Source organism: Jaminaea rosea (assembly GCF_003144245.1).
Source record: "Jaminaea rosea strain MCA 5214 unplaced genomic scaffold BDZ90scaffold_4, whole genome shotgun sequence".
Lineage (NCBI taxonomy): Eukaryota > Fungi > Basidiomycota > Exobasidiomycetes > Microstromatales > Jaminaea > Jaminaea rosea.
This window is the reverse complement of record NW_020289978.1, coordinates 532,995-554,801: the sequence shown is the minus strand read 5'-3', so window position 1 is coordinate 554,801 and position 21,807 is coordinate 532,995. Positions and strand designations below refer to the sequence as shown.

Sequence of the window (21,807 nt, the reverse complement as noted above, 5' to 3'; positions counted from 1 at the left end):
GGAGGCGATGCGATGGTGCATGAGCCCTTTTCCTCTACTTCTCCTGTCCTGTCGTCACATCAACCTCACCTCTGGGACGCGCAGAACCTTGTCTCGCTGTCGTCCACATCATCTTCGTCGTCGCAATCGTCGTCACCAGTCCCTCGTCTCACCACGCCACGTTGCGGCTCTGACCCGGAGGATCTGATCAAGATCACCACCGCACCCAATCATTCGAGGATCCGCACTCACTCATCACCTTTGCCGCCGAGTACGCACACCACGTCGTCCTCCGCATCTGACGCCGACACCGCCGTCTGCGTCGGCCTCCCGCACGGCGCCCATATCCCGCTCCGCTCAGGAACCTCCAAGGCATCGAGCTGCTTGGTGATTGCGAGGGCAATGGTGGTGTGAGATTAGCCGCGCACTCTTCTGATCTTTGGTCAATCAACACCAACGAGTCCAGTCACATTCGGCATCGAACAGCAGTACTTCGCATCATCATCTCGTCCTTCCCTCTCTTGGTTCCTCTTCTCTCTCCACCACGACTACCTCGTCCTTCTTTTCCTCACCCGACCACGGCCTCTCTGACTTGTGATCTGTTCCCAAGCTCCGGCTAACGGAGCAGCAGTCAGCCTCCTCTGCAGCCCGGCCGCCATCACAATTGGGCCGCATAATTGATAGGATGGGGACGCCAAACGACGAATTCTCATCCCTGTGGGGCTTCGACTCAGACGATCATCGACACAACGGTGCGCATAGGCGCATGCGCAGCCGCTCGTTTCGTATGCTGACCCTCGTATCCTTGTTCTCCCCGCAGCAGACGCTCTCTTGGGCACTCAGCGAGCATCAAAACCTGAGTTGCATGGCCCTGCGTCTTCCTTAACCTCTTCGGGCCTCTCCGCCGCAGCTGGACCCTTTTTCTCAAAACGGTGAGGTGATCTCAGTCCGCAGAAGCAATCAGGGACAAAGAGCTGACGCTGTCCCTTGCTCGCTCCTCAGCGCTCGACAAATCCAAAAAGAGTCTGGCGTCGGAAGACCCCCCGTCTTTCGCGACGCCATCTCTGCGACGCCCAGCTCAGAGCATCTCAGCGATCTGTTTCAGAAGAACGCAGTAATCTCGCCATCCGATCCATCTGATTCGGCCTCGCAAAGCAGAGGACGCGCTCGTGCTGGGACGCTTCCTTCATCATGGGACCGCAATCTCCCTGGACCGTCCTCTTCCTCTCATCACCCGCTTACCGGATCACGCTTCGCAGACAAGCTTGGCTCCGATCTCAGAGATCCCAAGGGGAGGTCAGGCGCGAGCAGCCCTCTGGGACCTAATGCACTTCACGAACATGCTACGCCTCTCGGCTCTCGACTCAGGTCAGCCAGCAATGCCTCACAGTCGCAAAATCACGGGCTGCCAGACCTGGCTCGACAAGCGTTCCATGCCGGACCCTCAAGCCTAGCTTCAGCCTCGAATGCTTCAGAGGGCAGCCCGAGCGAGTCGTCCACAGTTTCCCGCCTTCGATCAGACTCGCTCGCCTCCAATGTCCACTCGGACCCCTTTGCTCATAGCAACATCTTTTCACCCTGGGCTGGGTCCTCGCCCGAGCTCAAGGGCGGCAAGAGGCTCTTGCCTCTGACCTCGACCGGGGAGCAGTATTCCAGGGGGCGGGGGGCGACCATTGCCAACCCTCCAGGGCAGCCTATCGGGCGAGGCTCGACGTCGCTAGAGGGCTTGGGCCAGGAGGGATTGAGGACGCTAGACTATCTTGGCCTTGACGATACCTCGGCCACAGACGGTGATGGCTCTGGCGATGCTGGAGCTGCCAATGCGCTGGACTCCCTGCTTGCAACGGGTCGAGACAGAGCTAATACTCTCGCCGTGCCTTCGGCTGACTGGCGGTCATCGCCCACGGCTCTACTGGGCAACAGGAATCGTAGCAGCACGTTCGCGCCCTCCGGCCTCGACTTTACGGATCAACAACAGCAGTCGACCCAGTCTCAGCAGCGGAGCTTTTACCAAAAAGAGAGCACCTCAGCGTCAAGTCAGGCGCGAATGGGCGACGATCGACCGCTCCCCGGATCTGGAAGTGCCGCATCTCGAGAGACGGCAGCCGCCGTTGCAGCTGCGGTCGCTGCTGGGCGGGCTCGTGCCATCTCAATGGGGCGTTTGGATGCTCCCGACCAATTCACAACACTGCCCTTCTATCAATCGGGTACCGCGACGCCCCCGGCCTACCCAGCGCTGCACAATGAGTACGTGTCTCGCGATGACCTGTATGCCTACGCGCTCGAGCATGGTCTCGACCCGGCTGCCTTCACCGCGGCTGCTACTACTCATGCTGGCGTCAAAGTCGTCCCGTCCAACTCAGACCGGCTCCCAGCCTCAAGACTGCGTGCAGGCACAGTAGCCGCGCTCGGTGGCATCGGCGGCAGGGCAAGGACGGAGCAAGAGCTCATCCGAATGGCAGCCAGAGGCGCGTCCACATCAAAGCCGTATGGCGGAGGTCAAGGTAGCTTGGCGGCCCATGACTTCTTCGACGGCCGACTACCAACTCCCCCAAATCTGCCTCCGAGCCACTCTGCCAGCGGACATGTGAGCAGCAGTCGCGCCGGCCCGCCCAGCCCTGCACACTCCCACCGTCTCTCTCCATCAATCGCTCACGCATCAGCCGCTGCATCGGCAGACCGCGGGCAGGCGCCGCAGCAACAGCCTACGCGGAGCCTGTGGGTCGGCAACCTAAGTAGCTCGACGACGGGCCAAAAGCTGACGCAGGCGTTTGCTCAGTACGGCGCAATTGAGAGCATGAGATTGCTGCCCGACAAGGAGTGCGGCTTTGTCAACTTCGTCGAGGTCGCCGATGCTATCCAAGCACGCGATGACATCTTGAACCGATTGGGTGGCCGTGTCAGGGGCCTCTGTGCGGAGTCATCGACGCCGATCAAGATTGGCTATGGCAAGATTGACGAGTCGTCTCCCAATCTCAAAGCTCGTGCGCAGAGCCCGCAGGGACTTGGTACGGGTGAGCGAGACGACGCACCGCCCACGAGGGCCTTGTGGGTCGGCAGCATCCCCAGCTCGACGAGCCCCGCAGCTCTCCTCAGCATCTTTCAGCCGTTTGGGCCAGTTGAGAGTGCAAGGATCCTTACACACAAAAATTGCGGCTTTGTCAACTTTGAGAGAATCGACGACGCCGTCCGTGCCCGCAAGCTGCTCAATGGCCACGACATCTTGGGTCCAGAGGTCGGCGCCGTGCGCGTTGGCTTCGCCAAAGTGCCGAGCAAGCTTGAAGATGGCTCGTACCCAGGCGAGCCGAACAGCGAGGGATACTCGATCGCGACGGATCAGCTCAACAATCTCAAAGGCAGCAATGGTGTGCCGGTCGAGCAGCAGATGAAGCCCGGCAACTTGGAGAGCTACCGCAGCCACTTTGTCACCGAAATGCTTCATGGTCAGCTCAACGACATCGAACAAAATCGAGGAGACCCAGCTACAAGCGGAGTTACCGCTTCCTCTGCATACGGTCTCACGGCAGCACTGGCTCACTCTCATCATCGCTCGGCGCCTCACTCTGGCCTCAGCGCGAGTAGCAGCATTGTGCCCAGCAGCGACAAGGGAGGCGTCCCTCTTCCCTCCGAGCTGCAACCTCGCGCCACAGTGACGGACTTGCAACTGCTCATGGTTCACCTCTCAGACGGCGAGCCAGAATCCACCGTCGATGCTCACCTCAATGTTGTCTCCCAGTTCCGTTCGCCTGCGACCTACTACACGAGCATCCCAGTCGTCAGCGAATCCAATGCTTCTCGCCGCTTCGACACAGCCAAGCTGCGAGACATGCGCAAGTTCATTGAGCAAGGTCAATGTCATCAAGTCGACATCGACAACCTCGCCCTCAGCCTCCTCGACTCCATCGTCGACCTGGCGTCAGACTACATCGGCAACACGTTGGTGCAAAAGTTCTTCGAGCGCTGTTCTGAGCCCATCAAGACTAGGATGCTTGAGTTAGTTGCCCCCAGCCTCGCCACGGTGGGCATACACAAGAATGGGACGTGGGCAGCACAGAAAATCTTGGACATGGCACAGTCTCCCGAGCAGCGGTCGCTCATTGCACATCACCTTCGTCCTTTCATCCCACCTCTGCTCCTGGACCAGTTTGGTAACTACGTCGTGCAATGCCTGCTGCCCTACGGCGCCGAGCCCGAAGCAGGCGATGAGCTACGCAGTCGCTCCGACTTCATCTTTGACGCCATGGTCGACCGCTGCTGGGAGATTGCCCAAGGTCGCTTTGGTGCTCGCAGCATGCGGGCCTGTCTTGAGAGCCCACTGGCCACAAATCTCCAGAAGAAGCGTGTCGCCATGGCTGTAGTGCTCAACTCTGTCCCCTTGGCCACAAGTCCCAACGGCTCGCTACTCCTCAATTGGCTCCTCGATGCTTCCAATTTGCCAGGGCGCTACCGTCTCCTCTCGCCACGCTTCACGCCGCACCTGGCACACCTCTGCACTCACAAGCTCGCGTCTCTTACAGTGCTCCGCATCGTCAATCAGCGCCTTGAGTCAGAAGCGGCGCATTCGCTTCTGGACGCCCTCTTCAACTCGGCACACGATGGGATCCTCGAAGAGGTGTTGAGCGAAAAGGTGCATGGCAGCCAATTCGTCACGCGCGTCTTGTCCTCGTCGGCTCTTGAGCCGGACAGGAGGGAGAAGTATGCCGAGCAGACACGACGTATCGTGCTACAGCACAACTACACGAGTGTGCCTGCGTACCGTAAGCTCGTTGAGGATCTGGGTCTGCAGTTCGTCCAGGGTCCCTCGGCATCGTCGGGACCCAGACGCGCTTACGATGCCGACGCGCACCTGAATGCCCACGGATACGGAGATGCTGAGAGAAGTGGTCTCGGCGCTGGGAGCTCTGCAAGGCCACCGTACAGTAGCTCAGGCTCCGCTCGCAGCTACGACCGTCTACCTCCTCAAGCCCTTCTGGCATCGCCGCAGCCGACGCATAACCATACACGAGGAGCTGGGCGCGGAGCCATCTTACCACCTCCGCCTCACCACCACCAGCAGTATCAGGCGCACACTCCTCCCCATCAGCATCCATCGCCTCATCGTCTGCCCTCACACCTTCCCCATCCACCTCCGCCCAACTACCTTCATGCTCAAGGGCCACCTCCTCGTCAGCAGCATGACTTTGGTGCTCCTGCTCACCATCAGCCACGTCAGAATCACCACCACCAGCCACCTCTCTTTCAGCCTTACGGAGCTGCGCAGTACTAAGACACACGCCGCTCTCACCATCGCCATGCAAACGCCCATCACGCCCCGCCATGCCCCGTACGGAGACGACATAATCCTTGCAAACCTCAATCTCCTCCTGCTGCGATGTACTCACCACTACTCGAAGGCGCTGTAGACCAATCCACCTCCCATGGCTCCTTTAAGCACGAAGAACCGCAGCAGACACCTGCTCACCCTATTTCAACGCGCCAAGTACCCGCACCACGGTCTCGTCCTAGATTTTTTTCTGTCCGCCATCCCATCACCCCGATTCTGCATCAATCCCCCTGTTTCCCCTCATTCGCGCACCTAACTCCAAGCTTGCCTGACCCTCTTGTTCTTTATCAATTTCGTCCTATTCTATCATCAGCACCGCTCGCCCTTCCCTGGCTTTGGTCACTACTCAATCCACCTCGCCGTCTCTGTCCTCCGCTCGCTACGTTCGGCTTTCGATAGTAAATCAATTTTCTCGAATGATCATCTCCAGATGGTGAAGCAAGGGCGAGTCTGATTCGTAATTGAGACGGGGGGTGCGATGACTCTGTCGGAGGGCATGGGCCGAAGCGAAGTTGAATGTCAGAGGCTCGCGCAACCTGAAATGAGACTGGATGGGAGAGAAGCGGAGGCGACTAAAAGGGATATGATACAAGTGACACCGAATGGGGAACGAACGAGAGCGATGAGGGCGGAGTAGAGTAGTCGGCGAAGGGTTGTTGACTTGCTCGGAAAAAGAGTGAAGGCTGAAAGGACGACAGGGTTGAAGCTCGAGTTGGTACGGCGAGGCAATATCGCGCAGAGCAGCACGCTCTGCGGTGACCGTTACCGCTTCGTGGGTATATGCCGTCCTCACTTTAACTTGAGACACCGCAGAGAGAGGGAAGACGGGCAGCGAAGCCGAGCGAAAGAGTGCGCTACGTCGAGCAACTGGAATGGTTGCGTTGCTTGCTCCTTGCCCCGTCTCGTTCTACCTGCTGTGGCTCAAGCCACTCTCGCCCCCGCACTCCCATCAGAGAAAGTTCCCCTTCTGCTACTCGGAGCACTCTTCCTATCCTCAACGGTGATGAAACCGCCACAACCGTCGGGCACGCAAATATGTCTGCGTTCGTACTGTTGCGGTTGTGGAGCGGCCTGTGCAGGAGGGGCTGCACTCTTGGCGGTCATAGCGGGAGAGGTGGGAGCTGAAGGGGTCGTCTCGGAGGGAGGTGCAGGCGGAGCTGAAGGTGTGCTTCCACGCAAGGCACTCAATGCTCCGAGACGATTGCCTAGAGCAGAGCCAAAGGAGTTGGTGCGACGTCCGCTGGACCCGGTGCTGTTGCCGCCTTGAGTCCGAGCGCTGCCTGCCTGCGCATCTCCAGAGGCTACGGCACTGCTATCGTTGCTATCATTGCCGTGGTATCCTGCGAACCCTGTCGACATATTTGGGCTATTACCCGCTTGCCAACCTGCATTGTGCCTCGTGGGACTGCTGCCCGGCTGGAAAGCCTCGGCTGCTCCTGTGGTGCTGTTGGTGAGTGTCTGCGGGTAGAAGTGGTGATGCTGCCCAAAGAAGCGTGGAGGTAGGAAGGCTTGTGCGGGGACAGAAGAGCGACGTGGGGACCCATGAGGTGGTGGAGCTTGCTGCTGCTGCTGTTGTTGCTGCTGCTGGCTAGGGTGTGTCTGAGCGAGGATCTTTGATCGCTGATGGTGGAGGTGGGGATGGCTGTGCTGGTGAGGAGGATGCGGGCGTTGCTGTGGCTCAGGCGTGGTACTCGATGATGAGCCGCTAGCGTTGCTTGCGGTTGAGTGCCAAGAAGAGCCGCTTGGTGAGGACATGGTGAAGGGGGTTGTGTTGGAGAAGGAGGTGGTGAAATAATGAGTTGGCGGGTTGGCTTAATGAGGACAAAGGCCAGAGTGATTTCAATTCAACCTCTCTCACTCGATGCACATCGACGACGCCCCGCTGCCCTGATGCAGTCGTGCGTGCGTGCGTCGCTGGGCCAGCCTCGCGCCAATCTCCATCTGACGAGGTGACGGACGGGCCACCAGGTCATTGTCGGACCGGAAGCGGCACAGGATCCCAGAGAAGAGCGCGACGCCGACTTGGCCGCCAATCTTCTATTTTGCTTCCCCTCGTCGTCGTTGATTCGTCCCATCCTCTCCCCCCTTTGTCCAATACGAGAGGTAAGTGTCGTTAGGGGCCATGCGTCAGAAGACACAGTAGCAGCCGTCGCCGCGCTAGGATTACGACACTTTTCTATATTCACACTGTCTGACGGAGGGGTTAATCGCCCTTCGCGTGACCATTTGACTACTACAACGGTATATGAGCGCATCCAAAGTCGTAGTAGAGGCAGGGCAAACAAGGACACCGAGGCTCGCGATGCCATCTCTTGTGGTCGTACATCCAGCTCACACTCCTTTGTTCTCTCTCTTGCACACCTACCCAGGATGTCAAATGCACCGGATCGTTTTGCCCTCTTCATCCTCGCCGAAGGGGAAAAGCGCGTAGAGGTACAAGAAGAGACGAACATCGAAAATGCAGTCACCGTCGTGCTGAACAAGGAGGATCACACCATGGGAAATATGTTGAGGCAGTGAGTTGATCGATCGACACCCCTAGCCTACCCACTTCACGGCCTCGAAGAAGACTCACATCCCCTCTCTTTGCGTCTACAGCGCCGTCCTCGCCGTTCCCGGTGTTCTCTTTTGCGGTTACAAAGTCCCACATCCCTTGGAGCCCCGCACAGTCCTCAAGATCCAAACAGACGGACGACTGACTCCCGTCCAAGCCTTGCGCACCGGCTGCGAGCGTATCATTGCCCAGATCAATCAGGTGCGCACCTCCTTCCAGACAGAGGTCCAGGTACACATGCCCACGGCAGCTGCACCAGGTGGAGCGCCAATGATGGGTGGGTTGGGATACGGTGGTGGCGTACAGGGGGGAGCGGATGGAGGTTACGGGCAGGATTCTTACGTCGATATTTGAGAGGGCCATGCGGTGCCCTCTCCTTCTCTCCTGGCTTGTTGCCTACCTTTCTGCATTGGCTTCCACGCCTTCATACCGTCGTGTCATTGTAGTTCTCGCAGCTGGCCGTTCCTTGGCCTTGTAATTGTACCAAGTCATCAAAGTCGTAGATACAGACCGAGCCGCAGCAGCGTTGACCTCTTGAGACGACGATGGCAACGGGTTCAGCACAGCAGACTACGATGAGAGCAGCGAACGATGGAAGAGTGCACCAGTGAATTGGAGCGGCAGACTATCAAAGAGAGCAAGGGCGAGAGGCGAGGAGAGAGTATGGGTGTAGCGGCAGAGGCAAGCGCGATGACACGGTACGACCGAATGGAGAGGTGAGGGAGGGCAAAGAAGCAAGAACAAGAGAGAAGGGGTTGACACCGGCTACGCTCTTTAGCTGCGGTGTGGGGTAAAGGGAGAATGTCCAAAATAAAAAGAAAGGAGAGGGCAGGAGCTGATTCTACGCCTGCTGTTGCCTCGAGTTGGGCTGCTGATGCCAGTCGCGCATCATGGCATGCTTCTGCTGCTGCATACCTGCACCATCTTCCTGCGACCGGTCCTTGGGCGGGGGCACGGGCGAGTCGCGACCGCTACCGTTCTTGAGCCCAAATGTCGAGGACGACGTCGGTGGTAGGCCCGTACCTTGCCCACCGGCGTGATGCTGCCAAGACGCAGCCTGTTGCTGCTGCTGAGAGCGATCCGGACTACCGTACGGGGTCTGATGGCCCCCACTGCCCGCAGAGGAGAGGTGGTGCTGATGATGCCCGTGCTGCCCGTGATGCCCGTGTTGATGCAGATGCGACTGAGAGCTATTGTTTGCAAGCCACGGCGGTCGCCCTTCTGGCCCGGGCCCGTCAATGGGGCTACGAGGATTTGCAGAGCCGCTGCGAGACATCCCTCCATTTCCACTTCCATTGACGAAGTGGTGCTGGTTCTCAATCTGTCGCATGGTCACCGGATCGTGGTACTCCGGTCGCTGCTGCCGCGAGCCACCGACGTGCATCTCACTGAAGCCGCTATTGCCTCCTCCAGGAGCGCCGCCGTTACCAGCGAATCCACTACCACCTGGGCGGCCTGCGCTACCTGAGCTCCCCTGGCCTCGCGCCCGCTTAGCGTACTTTTCGCATCGCTTGAGAATGTCGCGCGATGTGAGCTCGGCTGAAGCACTCAGCAGCTCGCGGTCCTGCAGCACAGCCTCCAGTTCAGGGGGCACCATCCAGAACTCGTCCTGATTTTCGAGGAGATGAAGGATGGCCCGGTTGGCAAGGAAGAGCTCATCCTTTGCCGGATCCTGAGACTTGGCGTAGAGGATATTCGGCCCGAGAACGAGGGCGAGATTCTGCAGATCCATCTTGGATCCCGTCTCCTCGTCGACGTGGGAGAACGAGGCCACCCATTTCAGGAAGACGAAGAGGACCTCCAACGTGTCGCGGTGCGCCTTGGGAAGGAGGATGGTGACGAGGTGCAGGATGCGCAGCCGTTCAGACTCGGGCTCGAGCTTTTGCGACATGACAAAGAGGCGGTGCAGCTTGAAGGTGAGGAGCGGATCCGGCAGCTCGCGCAGGAAACGTTTGAGCAAGGCGGCCAGCTGAACGGGATTGTCGTCCGAGAGATTCACGGACGAGCTGTCGCGATCGAGAGCCTCGGACAGCTCCTTCAAGCGACGGATGTTGCCATTCTTGCGGAAGATGCCCTCGACGGAAACGTCCATCTGGCGCATCGCCGAGATAATGTCATCGACAAAAGAGGGCACGCGAAGGTGCGTCGTGCTCGCCCCCAGAGTGGAGTCTGCCCCATTCTTCTCGACGAGGATATCCAACGGAATGCCGAAGACGCCCTTCTTCTCAACGTGCTTCTTCTTGTCCTTGCCCGTCTTAAAGAGCTTGCCCCAGAAAGTGTTCTTGCGCATCTCGATGAAGTCGATTAAGTCGTCCATCGGCACGAGGTCCTTGAGCGCGCTTTGCTGCAGCATCATGACCGCCATGTGCTTCACAATGAAGAGCTCCAGGGCAGAGAGCTCCGAGAGGGAGCGCCCGCCCTCGTGGTGCAGTGAGCGACGTTGCTCTCGCGCTTGTTCGGCCTCGAGCAGCTGGGGAATGTCGCCTAGCGTCAAGTGATCATCGTTTTGCGGGGCCATCACGCTGTCGTCGCCAGACGCTTGGCGAGCTGGACCATCGTCGCGAATGCGTACGTCGGTGTTGTGGCGAGCAAATGCAGGCCGAATGGGTACGACTGTCCCCGGTTCACGTAGGCCGCCTGCGGGGGATGGGTCTCGCGACTTGGACGCACCGCGGAACCGTGATGCTCCTGGTGAGGGGCTCCTTCGCAGAGATCGTGGCTGACCGTCGTTGTCCGTCGAGCGACGTGGCGAGGACGAGCGGCGCAGCCCCTCTGCCGTGGGCGAGATTCTTTGCTGCATTGAGCTGGCTTGCGTCTGCTGGCCCGAAGGGCTGCCAACAACCGTCGAGATGCGTGGCACTTTTGCCTTGGTCGAGAGCTTGCGATCTAGATTGACCGACTTCATTCGCTTGATATCCGTCGAGTCGCGGTACGTTGCGTCTGAACCAACGGGCGTTGATGACGTCGAGGATGACGGAAGGGCCGGCGTTGACTTCGACTCTGCCAGCTCGCCAGGGGTGACCGGAGGTGGCGAGGCTGGAACCACACCACGCTTCTTGAGTAGGGCGTAGAGACGATTAAGAGCCACTCTCAAGAGGAAGGCGTACTGCTCTAGTCTGCTACCCGTCTCGAAGCCACGACGGCAGTGAGCAGGAGCGTGCTCTGAGCAGAATGTAGTGTACGTCTTGCGACTTGACGACTCGCCCCCAGCTGAGATTTCCAGCGCAAAGGTGTTCGCCGGCGCAGTTGGCGGCGCCTCAGGGTCTGCCTCTGGATCTGACGACTTCCGTGTTGATCCGCTCTCCTTCAACGCTCGACGCTTGCATTGGCAACATCGCAAGCAAGTGGCATGCCATCGCATATTGATGCCCATCCTGACGCACTCCTCCTCCACGGTCTGGCCACAGGCAAGGCAGAGGTCGGTCGCGCCCTCGTTGCCGTCTGACGAGCTGACCGACGTTGTGCGGGGGAGACTCTTGTAGCCGTACCACCTCCCGTCCGGCCTCTGCATGCTGATGTCGCCCACTGGAGCAAGGTCGATGCTATCCCGCTGCCCGCCTTCCCGACTGTCTCCCCCCGCTTTACTCTCGCCAGAAGTGACCGCCGCCTTCTCTGCGAGGTACGCGAGCTGGTCTAGGAACCAGTCGATTGCCTGTCGATTCCCAAACTCACGGTCCAGCCTCAATGCCCCCGTGAGAGCGATGCGAATCAAGATTTTGAGGTAGTGCGCCAGTCCAGTGACGAGGGAGAGGAGCTCCTGCGTGATGCCCATTCTCCTCGCGCCCGTCTCCTGTGTATGTGAGAGGAGCGAGAAGAAGTTGACGATCTTCTTGCATAGCATCCGGGCCTCGCGGATGTGTGAAAGGCCCTTGGTCTGCTCTTTGCGGAACTCTCGCTCAATGTCGTCAATGGCTGAAAAGAGGATCTCGACGTGCAAGATGAAGCGCTCCGCCATCCTCACGCCTCCCAGATAACGTCCGCTGCTAACGTGGCGCAGCATCTCAGATATGCACGCCGCTGAGCTCTCCTCGAAGGCGGACAAGACCGTCCATATCCTGTAGACCTGCTCTTCGACAATCTTCTGCTTCTGCTTGAGGCTCGACGGTGTCTCTGAGGCTTCTGTCTCGATGGCTTCCATGCTGGGCGCGTCTGTCGCTGACATGTCGCTGACAGGCGCAACCCCGCTTTTCGACGGCTCTGGCGTCTCGAGCGCAGTTGTGGGTTCAGAGACGAGGCTCTCCTTAGGCGTGGCACCAGTCGGACAGAGCTTGATATTCCAGAACTATGCGAGGGTGTAAGGAGATGTCAGTCACTGGGGGATCTGGCTTGCAGCGAGGAGAGCAGGATCAGCTTACCTTGTGAATCATGTAGCATTCAGGATGCCAATGCTCGTCCTGGTTGTTGCGGTTGATCTCGACGAATTGCTTGAGAATCGCAGTGCGACAGCCTGTGCAGCGAATCGCAAACCTTGTGGAGTAGTGGAAGTGACAGAAGACGCTGTGTGAGGCGGGTGAGGACGAAAGGGATGGGTATCAGCATCGTAGCATCTTCCAAGGGCCTCTACGCGCGTGCTCACCGTCCATCATGCTCGTAGTAGCTATCCTGCGGTCCAAATACGGTCGGGCAGATCGAACAAGTAAAGTGTTCGACGTGAAACTTCTTTCCCAGGGCTGTGATGTACGATCCCCTTAGAGCACCTCCGCACTTGGCGCACAAGAGGTCCAGGCGGCGAAAGTAGTCGGTTTCGCAGAGCGGGAAAAGCTTGCTAGGCTGTGATGATGTCGGCGATGGTCGCTTGGTCTCCTCATCTCCCCCGCTGCTCGAACGAGGCGACGAGTCTCGCATATCGTCCGTCGCTGGGAAGAACTTGGACGCCACGACCTTGTTGCAGTCCTGGCGAAGGCCGGGAGCGAGATTGAAGATGTCAGCTTTGAATCGTTATACGCTGCCCATGCTGCCGCTACCACTCACCCGACACCTGAAGCAGTCGAGGTGAAAGACGACTCCCAATGCCCTGACAAATTGGCCTGTCATTGGCTTCCCACAAGCATCGCATGACTGCTCCTTTCTCCCTGTCCCTTGCGCCCCCTGAGCCTTGACCGTCGGATGAGCGGATGAAGTTGGCGTTTTCAGAGCCGGCGAGAAGGGCCTCGACGACTGAATCGGCGTGTCAGGATTCGAGGACATGCCCGGGTTTGGACTCGTATCGATTCGAGGACGTGGCATGCCTGATCCCTGCTGCCTTGACGACTGACGAGGCGGGATGGGGGCTGCGATGGATTGACGCCAGCTCGATGATGACGATGATGGTGTGGTCCCCTCGCTACCGCTCTCCTGCTTCGCCTTCTCTGCTTCCCAATTCCAACTGGCCGAGTCTACCGCTCTCGACTTGATTCTGTCCATATCTGCACGCCTGCTGTTGCTGCTACTCCCCGACGCATCTCTCCTAGAGGAAGATGATGATGGTGGCCTGTCTGCAAAAGACGTTGATGCCGTCTTCTGTACGAGGTCGCCATCTTCCCCGACTCGAGAGTCTGACAGTGCTGGTGATGATGGCCGCGCCATCTCTGAGCTATCTGGTATCGCTGAGGTGTGAGACTGAGCTCTCAGCGGCATCAGCGGCCGTTGGAGAGACGAGGATGATGAGCTTGAGCCTTGGCCATCAAAGGCGCCTGCCTTGGAAGGGGTCGAAGATGGCATGGGAGGAGCAAAAGCTCTCGTCTACTGTGGACGGCCAATGGATCGCGGCTCGTCGTCCACTGGCCGATGAGGAGAGCCAAAGAGGCGCGAGCGCCCCGAGCGACGAGTGATCGAGTGATCAAGCTTACGACAGATCACGATGAATGCTCGAGTCTGCGCGACGAATGGTCTCTTGTTCGCAGTGGGAGCGTGAGCGCCAGGTCAGGACGATGTATGCCGCTGAGCTGCCCTCCTGTGTTGACGTCGGCGTCTACTTTGCTTAGACGGCAAATAGCGTGGAGTGGGAAGATGACGTCGACGATGACGGGCTACAGTCAATTGTCTGCGCTACGCTGCTGATGATGATGATGAGGAGGAGGTTCGCACTCGAGTCGCGAGGAGAAGCCGAGGGTCACAGGAGTCGTTGATCGACGTCGAGTCGTGGATCGTGGATGTCGTTGGAGCAGTCGAGTCGGGCGGGCGGTCGTCGCGGCTGACGGGTCGGCGGCGGAAGGAGGCGGCAGCGGAGAGGACAGACGGCAGCAACTCGAGGAGAGCAGAGGCACAACGCAGCCAACGCAGCCAACGCAGCCAACGCAGCCAACACACGCCCGCCCTCCCCTTGCTCTTCAACTCGACTCGACTCGGCTCACCTCGCGGGGCGGCACCAAGCCACAGGCGGGTGGGGGGTCGAGCGTAGGCAGGTAGCCAGTCAGTCAGGCAATGAATCGACGACGTCGATGCGACCAGCGGGACAGCGCCGACAGGATCATCAAGGCAGAACAGAGGCGCACAGGTCGACGAGACGAGGGCATCGCATCGTGGGTCTGCTGCACGCGCACGCACGCACGCACGCACGCACGTACTCAAAAATGCGAGGAAGAAGGCGCTTCAACACATGCGCAGAGAAGGCAGCGTAGCAGTGGCCATGGCTACGGAGAAATAACACCCAATCCTGAAGGAGGGGGCCAGCGTACCATAGAGCCAGACGGGGAGGGCAGGCCGCACAGCAGCAATGGCGACGTTGCTCTGGGAACGGACTCGACCTCGTTCTACAATATCGTAGCTGCCGTCGAAGAGGGAAGGCTGCACAGAAGCCTCGACCTACAGACCACTTGCGGCGGCGAAGGCGGGTGCGATGCGGCTAGAGCATGTCTTACCTGTCTATCGAGCTGCAGCGCATCTAGGTGCCAGCCACGCCGAACATGAAATAGGGTCCCACCTTCCCCTCGCCTCCTTCCTCATGCCGATCGAAGCAAGCCTTGCGGGCGCAGACACATGTGTGTGATCTACGGCGATGGATGGTAAACCATCTCTGTCGCCATACTCACAAGGAAGCACCGGTGAGACCACGGCGGCGATGTCAGGCCAAGACGAAGGCGAGGTGAGATCGTCGCGAGCGATCACAATGGAATTGAAGAGAGCTCAGTGAATTAGCGGGACAGAGAAAGCAAGGAAGCGTCGTCATTCTTGAGAGTGCTTGTCATCATCGTCATCATCAAAAAGAGGAGGCAGCACTCGGTAATAGTGTGGAGGATGTCGCGGTAGATGTACGCTGTTGGTGGCCCTGAGGCTCGACTCGCCCTCGGACATCAATGCGCCTGGCCAATGGGATCTTGTCGAAGCTCTTGCGTAGGCGTCTTGTCGCCGCCGATGAGCTTGAGGTTACTGAGCGCAGCATCCCACTCCGCTGGCTCGCGCACAGAGAACAGGAGGCCACGGTCCTTGAGGTCGGCACCTGCCTTGCCGGCTGGTGCGGCCGAAGCCTCACCGTCGTCGGGAGCGAGCGATGCGTCCCAGTCTCCTGGTGGTCGCAGAGAGAACACCGTGCCCCTCTTGCCCTCGTCATCACCGCCGTCGTGAAGACCGACGGTCACAGGTACTGAGTCGCCCTTATCTGTCTTCAACATCCCGTCCCAGGCAGACATTCTGCGATCAGAGAAAGTCGTGTCGCTCCTGCCTCGACGGTTTTTGCCATCATCAACGAAGAGACGAGCGTCCCATCCACTGTCCGGGCGCGTCGAGAAGCGAATCTCCTTGGCTAGTGCGCCATCGTTCTTGGCCAGTAGGGGCATAAGTCGGGCATCCCATCCATCAAGCGGGCGTACTGAGAAGTGACGCGACTGTTCAGCAAGAGTCGCATTGAGCTGGTCTTGTAGCATGCGCGTCGAGACCTTGGAATCCCAGGCCGAGAGTGGTCGATCCGAGAAAAGGCTCGACGAGCGGTCTCGACTGCCAGGGCTGTCCAGGCTCGTGTTGTTAGTGTCAACCGTCTCGCGGGACGAGGATTCCGTAGATGATTCGGGGCTGAGGAACGCAGCCTCCGAAGCCGAGGGCGAGCGATGGTGTTCACTGTTGCCGCCAGGGGCGGGAGGTGCAGCGCGAGGCGTGCGGCTCGCGAAGTCGGAGGGCTGGAGCACCTTTATCGTCTGTGGTTTGCCAGGTCGACGGCCGTCGCTCATGGTGGTGGCTGTGGGTGGCGGGCTGGACGAAGAGGCGTGGTCATTCTGGTCGGCAATCGCAGCCTGTAGCGATGCCATGTCGTCAAGGTCCGGGCTCGGGCGCAATGCCTGCCTCAAAGCGCCGAAGCTGCTATGGCGACGCTTATGGGTGAGTCGAGGCGGCTTCGTAGAGTCATCCGACTGGTTACTACCTGTTCGCTTCAGGAGCTTCGAGACATCTTCGCTGCTCTTGCGTGTGCGGAGGACTCCAAAAGAGGCGCGGGGTCGAAGCTTCTGGACGACCTTATTGATAGGGCTTGAGGTGTTGTCATTGGTGTGCGAGTTGGTCATAGTTGGAGAGGTAGGGGTGTAAGTCATGCTTAATTCGAGGCCAGCTCGAGGTAGATGAAGGCGTGTCTTGAATAGTTGAAAGAAGTGGGAGTGCGAAGGAGGAAGGCAAGGAGAAGTTGTCGAAAGACTTATGAGGCTTCAATAGTCTCCACCATGACGTTGCCACACTGGCGGCCTCAAAGCCTCAAGCGTGCTTCTTCGCTACGATCAGGAGTTGACACGCGCTCGGACCCCCTCGGTGACGTCGATCACCTCCATCGCCACGGCTCGCTCCTCGCATCGCGACGTCTTGGCCTCTTGACGCCAGCGCTTGGGCCGCTCAAAGGAGGTTCGAGCGCACTTATGGAGATTCGTCATCTCGCGTTGCTGGCATAAAGGGGCTCAACCGCCCGACTAGTTTGCTAGAGCTGAGCTCGAGAAAGGAGCATTAAGACAGAGATAGCAATGTGACATCGCGCGCCCGCCTCCGCGGGCACAGGCAATCCCTCTGAGCTGACCCAAACTCTCACGCCTCCTAAATCACGGCCAGCCGCTCATCTATCGAAGTCCTCTTCGTCGTAGTCGCGGAGGATCTGAGCGTGCGAGGAGGAAGCACAGCGGGACTGTCAATCACTGCGCCCGTCTCGTTCGTCTTCGGCAACGCGCCTACTTACCGCCGCATCCTCATCTTGCGCCAGTCCACGATAGCCGCCATACGAGGCTCGCGTTCGCGGCATACGCCGTTGCAGGAACGGCAAGCTCTCTGCCTGCCGCGAGATCCAGGCCCAAGCTGTGTTGGCTAGACCGACGAGTGCCCAAGGGACAGAGGCCAATGTTTGTGCCATGGGAGACTCGGCGTACGAGCCGGGGTCAGGCAAGCGAATCGACCTGCGTACGAGAGACCGGGGGCAAGAGTCAGTGCCATGCGCCTCGCCGCCCATGCAGAGCTCGATACGCACCCATGCGAAGCACGGCCACCGGCGCTCCTCTGCAGCCACCAGTATCCTACAAGGCCTGCTAGCACGAACGGCGAAATGATGATCGTCGTCCACCACAAGAAGCCATGTCGTCGCGTGCTCATCGGGCAGACGTGACGAGCGCCTCGATCCGGCCTTGCGCCTCCGTCGCAAGAAGAGTACGGTATCTTGCGCACATTGGTTCTATCATACCAATAATCATCGCCCTCAACACATTGCTCATAGGGATCGGAGGCGAGCGCAGTAGTACCGGGTTGAAGGACGCACTCCCCGCTCGCGTCGCGGTAGTGGTTGAATTCGCTGCGAAAAGAGGAGGAGGAGGAGGGCGATCAGCAATCACTTTTCGACGAGATCATTGCGCCCTCTCGCACTTACCACTCAAAGTCGGCAGCCGTACAGCTACAATTCTTCACAATTGAATGCGGCTGAATGATCTGCGTCCCAATGAAGCAGTCGGCGCTCCTCTTCCTTCGGTAGTAGTACGTCTGTCTGCCGAACAGGCAGAGCTCGGAGCGCTCCTCACTCGGGCTCCATAGCTCAAAGTCGTCGCTCTCCGGCTTCGAGGGATTCAGGACGCATTTTCTTCCCGTGATGGAGGAGAAGTCGAGATGAATCGCCACCGACTTGGACTGGGCGCGCGGGCTTTCTCCAAGGAGAACAAACTTGCGATGCGTGTCCTCCGGAACGGTGAGGATCTTCTTGATGCGGAGGCGCTCTCCGATGTTGAACGTCTCCCATTTCAAACCCTCGTTGAGTGAATAGCGGACGACATCGGTTGGCTCTTCGTCGTTGACCAGCAGGATGATCGAGCCTTGGTCGCCGAACTCCCACTTGTGGGCGTCCTTGTGAACCTCCTCCCACGTGAAGCCGCCGTCGCGAGTCAAAAAGGTGTCGCTGTCCTTGTACGGCGCGAGCTTTTTCCCGACGTTGCCCACACCCAGCATCAAGCCTACGGCCGAAGGGCTGCTGTACGAGTCGCGAGGGTCCTCTCGCTCGGTGAAGCCGTGCAGATGTAGCGAGCAGCCACGAGTGTTGCATTCGTAGGGTGCTCCAAAGGCGTCAACTCGCGGAGGAATCATCTCCTTCCATCTTCCACCATCGTTGTGCGTAATGCGTGTCTGGAGGTCCTTGCGACCTGACACCGAGGCGTCATCTGCGTTGCTTACGACATTGATCAGCGCGATACCGTCGAGGCCGAGCATCTTCTCAAAATCAACGTAGCCGGCTTCGTTGCGGTTGACGAATTCCTGTGAAAGCGAGTAATAAGTCCCGTTGCCATTCGATCGGAGGATAGTGCCCCACTCGGTGCCTAATGTCGCGTGCGTTGTGACGTGCAGGAATAGGGACTTCGTCACCGAGTCGAGGACGGTGTAGGCTTTGTTGTCAAGTTGGAGGTTGGGCGGCATCTTGGCCTGCGCGAAGGTCTGGCCATCCATCGAAATCATCAGTTTGATCGAACCAGAAGAGCGACTGAGCTCAGCAGCGACGAGAAAGCCTTCAAAGACGGCAAAGCCGACGACCTTGTCGAATAGCACCTTCTGATTGCGCCAGTACGGCGAGCCCCAGACGAGCTGCAGATCGTTGTTGCCCGTATCAAAGCTGCGTTGCGACCCTTCCTTCTTTTTGTAGGATTCACAGATGATGGCCTTGGAGTCGACGGGGAAGCTCTGGTCGCGCGCCCATGCGCATGTGCGCACATACTTTTCGATGCTGTGCCAGTTGCGGCCGTGATCCAGACTGTACCAAGACCGAGCATGACAGTTGCTCCCATCGACGCCGGATGTGCAGCCCTCGCTGCCTGTCCAGATGAGCCAGTCGCTCTGCAGCGGGTGGAACTGCAGAATGGGGAGACCAAGGCCGTTGGCCGGCTGGGGAGCCGTGAACCAGTGCCATTGATTGCCGCGATCTGAGGTGTACCATACGATCTGGTCTGCCGTGATGAGGTAGCCACGCTCCTTGTCGTGCGTGTGCAGAGCCATCGTCAGGAAGCGGCTTGAAGGATCGCCTCGCTCTGGGTCGGGCAGCTTCTCGAACCAATTGGCGCCATCGTCCTTCGACTCCCAGATGGAGCCATCGTCGACGTACGCCAAAAGATTGGGCGAAGACGGGAACCAGGCGTGATCATCGATACGGCCAGGGAATTCGTGACGCTGCATTCCCACCGTACCAGGCTTGGGCGCGCCCTGATCGCATGGTTTCTCCACCTTTTGGTCCTTCTTGACCCCCTTGGCAGCATCGCAGCTATCACCTGGGATCTTGCGATAGCCAGAAGAGCCCATGAATGTCTTCTTTCCAGCCGTGCACTCTCCAGCAGGAATCGTCTCACGGGTCGTTGTGACGCAGTTGCCGGTATCGTCCCGCGCGTAGCCAAAGTCGCACTCATAGTCCTCCTCGGTGCAAGGACAAGGGTCCTCTCGTCCTACAGGGTCGTGGAACTTATCCTTGACGAAGCAGTCGGCGTCTGCCTTTCTGCGCTTGAACCACTGCTTGTGGCCCATGAGACACTTGGTCTCGCCACCTTCGGCGTACCACTTCTCAAAGTCCTTCTCCCCGCACGCACGCTTGCCTACGGTTGCAAAGTCAAGGAAGACGGAGACGTGCCTGGGCTGCGAGCCGGCGTCCTTGCGATTTTGTGTGCCAATGAGGAGGAATTTGAGAGAGGTGCTGTCTGGAATTGTCGTGAGGATCTTGGCTCGCATTTTGAGACCAAGGTCGCGCTTGTGCCACGTCTGACCCTGGTCGAAAGTGTAGCTGATGTGGTTTGTTGTGTCCTCATCGTCGACGATGACAAGAACGCTCCCCTGATCGCCGAACTCGTACTTGTGCGCGTCCTTGGAAGCCAACTTCCAGGTTCGGCCGGCGTCTGTACTGAGGAAGGTGTCGCACTCCTCGTACGGCAAGAGGCGATCGCCGATGGACCCCACGGCCATGACGAAGCCGGGGGCTGTGGAGGAGAAGACGCGCCCGGTGTTGTGCATCTTGGTGACGGAGAAGAGATTCAGAGAGCAAGACTCGACATTGTCGACGTTGCACTTGACGCCGTCGACTTTCGGCGCCTTGATGTAGTTCCAGCGACTGCCATCATCCCACGTGATCATGCTTCTCACTTTGCGGCTCTCGTACCCTCCCCTACCTCCTCCTTGATCTGTGACGACATTGGCGATGGCCACACCCTCGACGTTCTCGAGATGCTCAAAGTCGACGATACCATTGGGAGCGCGGGATGTGCTCTCGAGGCTCTTGACGAAGTGGACGCCTTCGGAGTCGCTGGTGAACAGTACGCCCGTCGAGGAACCTCCCGCATCCAGCACATCGACGACCAGCGAGTGCAGCGTAGAGTCCACCACGGTGTAGGCATTCTCTCTGAGGCCATGGCCGTGAGGGAACTTGGCCTTCTGCCACTTGTTGCCGTCCTGCGACACGAACATGGCCATCTCTGTCCCCATGTTACCTCCGCTCGAGCTCTGGATGTCTCTCAGCGCAGTGACGAGGTAGCGCTTCGAAGGGCCCAGTCCGACAAAATGCTTGGCATCTCTGCCCATGTCGAATTCGACCAGCCTGCGGGACCCAAAGAAGTCGTCCGAGTAGAAGAGGCGAGTGGCGGATGGCGCATCACGGCGAGCAGCGCTTTGGTAGCCCCCACGAGAATGAAGCGTCTGCATCATGTGCATTGGATCATTGAGAGCCGTTGAGACGCTCGGCGTGGGGCTGTCCTCCCATGCAATGCAGAAGATTCTCTGCAGATGTTCCTGCTTGACAGCAAGCTCGGGGGTCGCCTTTGCCCATGAGCAATGGATTAGGAACTCGATGAGCGGCTTCGGATCGGTCGCAAAGCCATCGCGCGTTACGTATGCTTCGTCGTGGCAGATTGCGCCACCCCAGGGAGTCCAAGGTTTGCACTTCTTGCCGGTGAAGATGATGAAGTCGTAGTGTTTCTCGTCTGCATTGAACTCGAGCGGGGGGCCAGCTCGAACAGCTGGTGGTTCTGGAGTCTTGAACTCCTGCCATGTCTTGCCTCGATCAGCTGAACGCCAATGTGACTTGCCAGATGACAAGATGAAGGCCATACGCTTGTCGTAAGGGTGCTCTACCAGCATATACGCGCTGCCGCCAGGTGGGCCAGACACCTGCTTCCAGGCCTTGCCCTCATCTTCGCTGCGGTAGACATTCCCTCGTAATGTGTCGTGATAGAGGACTACGGTGGAGTCGTCAAAGTAGGATAATCTGCCTGGAAGCGATTCAAAGCGAGATATCGAAACGCCTGGCTGCCCTGCAGCTAGTGTTGGCTCCGGGGCGATGGCCAAGATGGCAGCCACCAAGACGGCGATGAGGCCCAGCCGCATGAATAACGACGAAGACGGCCTGCCAAGAAGCATCGCAGCACTGATGCTAGGAGGGTAGGTTGGTGTGCTGCTTTGCTAGTTGGGAGCGGGCGCTTATCGGTGAGGATGATGATGATGTTGGTCAGGATGAGATGAGCGGAAGAAGCCCGAATGGTGGCTGAGTCCAACGCGGCAACGACGG

The 21,807-nt window shown here is 58.8% G+C and overlaps 7 protein-coding genes across 7 annotated transcripts; 3 read left to right on the top strand and 4 right to left on the bottom strand.

Moving 5' to 3' along the window:
* Window positions 1–2,434: 2,434 nt before the first annotated feature.
* BDZ90DRAFT_218718 (ARM repeat-containing protein) lies at window positions 2,435–4,558 on the top strand (the record flags this gene model as incomplete). Its single annotated transcript, XM_025504377.1, has 2 exons — window positions 2,435–3,422; window positions 3,678–4,558. Coding segments are annotated over 2 exons (1,869 nt in total), but the record flags the coding sequence as incomplete, so codon positions are not given.
* A 1,523-nt stretch (window positions 4,559–6,081) lies between these two features.
* BDZ90DRAFT_148851 (hypothetical protein) lies at window positions 6,082–7,178 on the bottom strand. Its single transcript, XM_025503518.1, has one exon. The coding sequence runs from the start codon at window positions 7,055–7,057 to the stop codon at window positions 6,224–6,226; it is 834 nt and encodes a 277-aa protein (XP_025363078.1). The 5' UTR covers window positions 7,058–7,178; the 3' UTR covers window positions 6,082–6,223.
* A 494-nt stretch (window positions 7,179–7,672) lies between these two features.
* Window positions 7,673–8,090, top strand: BDZ90DRAFT_212870 (RBP11-like subunits of RNA polymerase; the record flags this gene model as incomplete). The annotated part of the gene is made up of 2 exons (XM_025504149.1): window positions 7,673–7,818; window positions 7,901–8,090. Coding segments are annotated over 2 exons (336 nt in total), but the record flags the coding sequence as incomplete, so codon positions are not given.
* Window positions 8,091–8,697: 607 nt separating this feature from the next.
* BDZ90DRAFT_270760 (RhoGAP-domain-containing protein) lies at window positions 8,698–13,768 on the bottom strand (the record flags this gene model as incomplete). The annotated part of the gene is made up of 4 exons (XM_025508751.1): window positions 12,828–13,768; window positions 12,433–12,749; window positions 12,212–12,353; window positions 8,698–12,138 (listed from the first exon to the last, which is right to left on the bottom strand). Exons 1-4 carry the CDS (start codon window positions 13,554–13,556, stop codon window positions 8,698–8,700), a joined length of 4,629 nt encoding a protein of 1,542 aa, XP_025363076.1. The 5' UTR covers window positions 13,557–13,768.
* A 362-nt stretch (window positions 13,769–14,130) lies between these two features.
* Window positions 14,131–14,935, top strand: BDZ90DRAFT_148675 (hypothetical protein). The gene has a single exon (XM_025503517.1). It carries the CDS (start codon window positions 14,259–14,261, stop codon window positions 14,742–14,744), a length of 486 nt encoding a protein of 161 aa, XP_025363075.1. The 5' UTR covers window positions 14,131–14,258; the 3' UTR covers window positions 14,745–14,935.
* Window positions 14,923–16,475, bottom strand: BDZ90DRAFT_231447 (hypothetical protein). Its single transcript, XM_025505869.1, has 2 exons — window positions 15,241–16,475; window positions 14,923–15,167 (listed from the first exon to the last, which is right to left on the bottom strand). The coding sequence occupies exons 1-2, from the start codon at window positions 16,352–16,354 to the stop codon at window positions 15,034–15,036; spliced, it is 1,248 nt and encodes a 415-aa protein (XP_025363074.1). The 5' UTR covers window positions 16,355–16,475; the 3' UTR covers window positions 14,923–15,033.
* Window positions 16,476–16,778: 303 nt separating this feature from the next.
* On the bottom strand, window positions 16,779–21,765 carry BDZ90DRAFT_231445 (Oligoxyloglucan reducing end-specific cellobiohydrolase). Its single transcript, XM_025505868.1, has 4 exons — window positions 17,659–21,765; window positions 17,266–17,583; window positions 16,981–17,194; window positions 16,779–16,899 (listed from the first exon to the last, which is right to left on the bottom strand). Exons 1-4 carry the CDS (start codon window positions 21,657–21,659, stop codon window positions 16,861–16,863), a joined length of 4,572 nt encoding a protein of 1,523 aa, XP_025363073.1. The 5' UTR covers window positions 21,660–21,765; the 3' UTR covers window positions 16,779–16,860.
* Window positions 21,766–21,807: the final 42 nt, after the last annotated feature.